The sequence below is a fragment of the Bos grunniens genome, chromosome 19 (genome assembly GCF_055505025.1).
Source record: "Bos grunniens cultivar Pamir isolate PY7600 chromosome 19, Bosgru_T2T1.0, whole genome shotgun sequence".
NCBI classification, from domain to species: domain Eukaryota; kingdom Metazoa; phylum Chordata; class Mammalia; order Artiodactyla; family Bovidae; genus Bos; species Bos grunniens.
Window position 1 is genome coordinate 11,298,208 of NC_141183.1, and position 6,627 is coordinate 11,304,834.

At 44.5% G+C, this 6,627-nt stretch overlaps 1 protein-coding gene across 10 annotated transcripts in view; it reads left to right on the plus strand.

Moving 5' to 3' along the window:
• The window catches only part of LOC147351213 (E3 ubiquitin-protein ligase RNF213-like), a 121,694-nt gene extending 116,562 nt beyond the window's left edge, over positions 1–5,132 (plus strand). For all 10 annotated transcript variants that reach the window (XM_086356521.1, XM_086356518.1, XM_086356525.1 and 7 more), the window contains 4 exons: positions 616–810; positions 1,251–1,340; positions 1,432–1,610; positions 3,179–5,132. In XM_086356521.1, the coding sequence (XP_086212647.1) occupies positions 616–810; positions 1,251–1,340; positions 1,432–1,610; positions 3,179–3,332 (618 nt within the window). In that variant the 3' untranslated portion in view covers positions 3,333–5,132. The remainder of the gene's footprint in view (positions 1–615; positions 811–1,250; positions 1,341–1,431; positions 1,611–3,178) is intronic.
• Positions 5,133–6,627: the final 1,495 nt, after the last annotated feature.

The window sequence follows — 6,627 nt, forward strand, 5'->3', positions numbered from 1 at the left end:
GGACCATCACCATGTCATGAGGGAGCTTTCACTGTGGTGCGCAGACTCACTAGCTGTGGCACACGAGATCCTGAGTGTACGCAGTCAGTAGTTGTAGCAGGCAGGCTTAGTTGCTCCGTGGCATGTGGGATCTTAGTTCCCTAACCACGGGTAAAACCCGCATCCCCTGCATGGCAAGGAGGGTTCTTAACCACCAGGGAAGTCCCAGCAGACGTTTTCTCGTTCAGTATAAACAGATTGAAATTTTGTGCTTGTAGTTTTTTAGTAATGCTGTCATGACTGTGTATGCCGAGACAAAAGGTCCAGAGAACTTACTTATTCCTGCTTTTCTGATTTATGCATGTTGTGTGAGTTTGTGGGGGCTATCTATCTGTGTATGTGTGTGTCCATATTCATATCCTCACAAAGTTGATTTGAGCATTCAACAAGTTCATCTCTCTTTCTGTAATATATCTGAATATTGCTACGCTTAAGAAGCACCAAGTGCAGACTACTACTGTTATTAGAGAGCCTGTCCCATTCCGTGGCCTTGGCAGTGAAGAAGATAAGACTCTTGCAGGGTAGTGGTGCACAGCATGCCCCAACTGTGGACCCATCCTGCTTTTGACTTCCTAGAGTCCCCTCCCCAACGTGGCCATCACTGCCCTCAGAGGACAACTGCAGTCCTACAGTGACGCCTGTGAAGCTCTGTCTGCCATAGAAGTCACATTGGGATTTCTGAGCACAGCTGGCGGGGATCCAGACATGCACTTAAATGTGTATATCCAAGACATGCTGAAGATGGGCGATCTGACCTCACTGGTTTCAAAGGTAGGTCTCGTGTCTGGCCTCTTCCAAAGGAAATTAGCATTGTCCCCTCCATCGTCTCTCCACTTCCTACTGGGATACCACCCCCTAGGGAGTAGGGTTGGTATCTACTATCTAGGCAGCCCCTGAAAAGGAGGGGAGGCGAAAATACCTCGTTCCCCAGCCAGTCTACAGTGTAAACAGAACACATTGACAGGAGATGCAGAGATGTACTCGGAATGTACAGATTTTGGAAGCACAAGTCTGCTGTGGTGTGCATGCAGACTGGTGCTGCTCCTGGACCCCAAGATGCTGCAGTGGGAGAGGGCTTTCAGAGACATTTCAGAGTTGAGGCAGGAAATTAGTGGACGAAGCAGAGGTGGCCTCCATAGTAAAGGAGGTGGAATCAGTGCAGGGCCAAATGAAAACAGGGCCTCATATTCAAGAGTTCTCTTCTCTTTCAGGCCTTAAACAGATGCAAGTTAAAACATACCATCGCCCTCTGGCAGTTCCTCTCTGCCCACAAGTCTGAACAGCTACTTCGCCTGGGAAAGGTGAGTTTGGCCTCTTCCGTCCACCTGGACTCAGGGAGCCGCACATTCCCTTTCCAGGCTTCATGTATCATTTGTTCTTATTTCATTCCAGAAGCCATTTGGGGAAATTGATTCAAGGTACAAAGCTGATCTCAGCCCTGAAAATGCTAAGCTGCTCAACACCTTCCTAAATCAGATTGGCCTGGATGCTTTCCTCCTGGAGCTTCACGAAATGATGATCTTGAAGCTAAAGAACCCCAAGATTGCAGAGAGTTTCAACCCTGAGTGGAGGTACGGGCTTGCAAGCCTGCCAAGCGAGGCACACATACAACATTCTGCCATGTCTCCCAAGATTTTCCATAGTCGTGGAAATTGTTCTTGTCTCACTGCAGCATTTGGTTTCCTGCTGATTTACCATTGTTGTTCAGTCACTAAGTCGTGTCCAACTCTTTGGCAACCCCATGAATGATAGGCTGCCAGGCTCCTCTGTCCATGGGATGCTCCAGGCAAGATTATTGGAGTGGTTTGTCATTTCCCACTTCCTGACCCAGGGACTGAACCCGCATCTCCTGCATTGCAGGCAGATTGTTTACCCCTGAGCCATCAGGAAAGTCTGATTAACCATTATCAATTGCAAAAGTCATATATTCACATTATGAGTAGTGGTCTTCCTATGTCAGAGAGATGTGCATTTTAACTTTGATAGAAAAAGCTACACCAATGTATAAAGAATACCGAACACTGAATATTATCCATCTTTCATATTTTTAACAATCTAATGGCCAAAAAATGGTATCTCATTTTTGCTTATATTTTCCCATTTACTGGTAAGGCTGAAAATACTTATCAGCCATTCGTGTATCTTCCTCCAAACTGCCTCCTGATTATTTTTCTTTTGGAGTATTTGTATTTTTCTTAATATTTTATCTGGTATGTTACAATTGCTCTATCTCAGTCTTTAATTTTATGAAGCCAAATCTGAGAGAATTTTCCTATGAGGTCTCTAGGAAAATATACCTCTAAGGGTCCTGTCCCAAGGTTATAAAATATTCTCCCGTGTTTTTTCCTTGTGCTTTAATGTGTGGTCTGAGGAAGAGATTTTCACTTTATTGTTTTGCTAAATAGATAAACTCCTGTTTTCCTCACTGACATAGGGCTTCATAATTGCCATTTTCCTCCATTATGCTATGTAGCATATGCCTATTTACATTTGTATTCTTTGAACTTATTTAAGAAATCTTTACTATCCCGGACTTTTTAGTGTAGGAAAAGAATATCTCTTCCTAGAGAATTTATGATCTTTGTTAAACAAATCATGAACTGGACTAGAAGCTTTATTAATGGTGAGGCTTTGTTTTTTGTACAGCAGACATATTACTAGAGTGTTTAGAACCATCTGGCTGGGCCCTTATCAAGGGGAGCTCCTTTCCATAGAGTATGTGCACTCCAGGGTGGGGGCAGCAGGGATGCACTGGAGCCCTGAAGCCAGGATTCCAGCGCCAGGCCAGTGACTCAGCGGCTCAGCTGCATGTGCTCAGTCTGACTCTGTGCGACCCCACGGACTATAGCCCGCCAGGCTCCTCTGTCCATGGAATTCTCCAGGCAAGAATACTGGAGTGGGTTGCCATGCCCTTCTCCAGGGGATCTTCCCAACCCAGGGATTGAACCCAGGTCTCCTGCATTGTAGGCAGATTCTTAACCACTGAGCCAGCAGTTAGTTGTCTTTAAACTGACTCTCAGTATTACCGGCCTTAATGAGCACTTTAGTCCTGTGATGACCTGAAAAACTGACCAGTGATCACAGGACTCCTTATGTCACATGACTATTTAATGCTGTCTATTATTCCTTGGTTTTTCAGCCTGAGAGATACACTGGTGAGTTACATGGAGACTAAAGACAGTGAAATTCCTCCTGAAATGGAATCTCAGTTCCCAGAAGAGATACTGCTTTCCAATTGTGTCGCTGTGTGGAAAATGGCTGCTGAACTGAAACGGAATCGACAAATGAGATAGAATTATTTCCTGTCTCTACAGGGAACTTGGGCAGAGAAGGCTCTTCCCTCCTCATGGGCGGGTGCTTAGAAGGAAAGCTGTGGGCACAGCACTAAATTTGAGACCAAGATGTGCTGTGCTGGCTGACAGAGTCTTGAGAGCCAAGCTGTTTCAGGAACATGTGTATATTCAGAAACTTATCTCCTCATATTCGGAATACCATTCATTGGTAGGTGAGAACTGAAGATTACATGGAACTAGAATAAAGCACCATCCTCTAGGAGAGACCAAAAATAGCTTCTCAGCTTCACACATACAAACCTGTGCCCCAGGTGTCCTAGTCTCTTACCACGCGCGTACCCAGCACACCAGGCCCTGCTTCCTCAGACTACTGCATGCTGAGAGGGACGGAAAAGGGCCTTCTTTTCTAGTTTATTCTGCAGTCACAAAAGAGAAGCTGGCTTTCTTCCTTCTTCCATTCCTTTAAATTCAGAGAATTGTACAAATACTTCTAGGTCTCCAGGAAGATACAAATACAAGTCAGGCCATTCTGCGAGTGCCTTGAGGCCGAACTAGCCAGCCCTCACCCATGCCCACAAATGATTCACTGCCAAATTTCAAGGGTCAGAGCCCCAAGCTTTCATTGTGAAGAGCGCTGGGCCAAGAGTCAAGGACACTGTTAGTGACTTAGTTTCCACAGCTACAAAATGAAGGGACTGGATTGAAGGCCAGATTTCCTGCCAGTTCTAGTATTCTAGTAAATTCTAAGTGAAAGTTGATCAGTGTGAAGTTAGATCAAACGCATCGTTCTGGCATTTCTGGGGAAAGTTTTTGCTTCTGTAGGATTCTGATAAATAATAAAGCTCTTAGCATGGTCTTGATTTTCCCAAGTGTATGACTACCTGGTCCTTTCTTTGGGTCTCAGTCAAGGCACAGAAACAGACTCAGAATATACAACCAGGCAAGTTTCTGATAAAGGAAAAAGAGAATAGTCAACGCACCCCAAGCTTGTGCTGCTATTCTCACTGTAAGTGTTGTGTCGTATTTTCAAAATCCACTTGGTGCTTCTGACCGCTCTGGGCTAATTCCTGTTCCTGGGTAGCTCGGCACCTGTTAGCCCTGAGACAAAAGTTGTTTACAAGTCAGAGGTAAATGTCTTTCACACATATTCTGAATAAGATGATGACTCAATCAACTTGAAATTGGGCCCACAGAATGGTGAGAGCTACAAAAATAGACAAATAAAAAAATGTCCTTGCTTGCCAAGGACAATGTAGGCTCTTCAGCGCCACTGGAGGGAGCTGCAGAACAATTTGTGCTCCAATTTCATTATTTTGGTTTCTCTTCATTGTGGTTGAGGAAGGGGAGCACAGGGACCTAGGATCTGGTACCATATCCACTTGTAATATAGTAACCTATGTTTATCTAATAATTCTATGCAAAGGCACTCCGCGAGGACATCCGTTTCCTAGATTGTGTGTTTAATGGATGTGGGAGTTGGAGAGTTGCTTGTTCATCATTTCAGTTTGCACTTGGAACTCCTTTGACACCTCAGAATTGGGATGGAGCTGGCCAGCCTGTGAAGACCTCCTTTGGGGGGCAGGGGAGAATTTTTTCCCCGCTGTTATGAAGGGGTTTTTTTTTGGGGGGGAGGGGGGGTGTGATGAAGATATGTTGTTTTGTATGTTATGCTTTCAAAGTGTTAACTGTCATTAGCTAACACTATCTTGTTGTTTGTACAGAAATATACTGGTCTAGCACAGGCAAATGTAAATTTTGTTATACTTGTCATACCTGTTTCAATAAACTTGCTAAAGAATCCTCTCTGGGAAAGAGACTTTGGGGAATGGTTCCATGTGTTTGTGGAAATGTCCTTGCAGGGATGTCCAAAACATGGAAGGTTCTGGACAGAAAACGTGAACTCTGGTTTAGAACGTTAACAGGGTAAACTTCCTCTGGACAAAATGACAGCAGAGCTGACGTGGAGTTTCACACTGCTCCCTGGTTTCCAGGCTCAGGGGCCAAAGCTTCACCCTAGAAGGCTGCCCTCTCACTCCCTGCCTAATAGGATTTTCCGGGAGGATAGCAGAGCTCCAGCCAATGAGGAGGAAGAGCTGACTCTGGCAGGGAGCTGGATTGTGGTTTGGGGAAGCAGCTCCTCAGGAAAAGGAAGTAAAGACACTTGAGAGAGAAACAATAAGGTTCCAGCAGCCCACTTTCATTCAAGTGGCAAAACACTGCTTTAGGGGAAAACTGCATTTTCTCTTCTAAAAAGAAGGGGTTCCTCCAGGAGAGAACCCATGGTCTGGAACCATAGTAAGAGGAGGTGCTGGTTCACAGATGTGCCCCCTGCTGTCCCCTGTCTGTCAAGTCCACCTGCCTTCCGTTCCTCCACAGCTTCCCACTGACCCTGCCTGACCTTCCCCTCCAGCCTACTCATTCTTGTTTCCGGTCATATTCATTTTTCTGGACTTCACATACTACACAATTCCTTCCGCTTTCAGCCCAAACAGAAACAGTCACTAGGATGATGGTGACTTAACCTGAAAAATCTTCACAACTGATCACTGTTTTCTTCCTATGACCTTACTATGTGTGTAAATTATTTACCTTTCACTGGTGTCAGTGGGCCTTAGGAAGCATAACTATGAACAAAGCTAGTGGAGGTGATGGAATTCCAGCTGAGCTGTTTCAAATCCTAAAAGATGATGCTAATAAAGTGCTGCACTCAATATGCCAGCAAATTTGGAAAATTCCACAGTGGCCACAGGACTGGAAAAAGTCAGTTTTCATTCCAATCCCAACAAAAGGCAATGCCAAAGAATGTTCAAACTACCATACAATTGCGCTCATTTCACATGCTAGCAAGGTAATGCTCAAAATGCTTCAAGCTAGCTTCAGCAGGACATGAACTGAGAACTTCCAGATGTATGAGCTGGATTTAGAAAAGGCGAGGAATCAGAGATCAAATTGCCAACATTCATTGGATCATAGAAAATGCAAGGGAATTCCAATAAAACATCTACTTCTGTTTCATTGACTATGTTAAAGCCTTTGACTGTGGATTAAAACAAACTGTAAAAAAATTCTTAAAGAGATGGGAATAACAGTCCACCTTACCTGTCTCCTGAGAAACCTGTATGCAGGTCCAAAAGCAAAAGTTATAACTGGACATGGAACAATGGACTGGTTCAAAATTGGGAGAGGATTATGTCAAGGCTGTATAGTGTCACCCTGCTTAGTTAGCTTATATACAGAGTACATCATGCAAAATGTCAGGCTGGATGAATCACAAGCTGGAATCAAGATTGCCAGG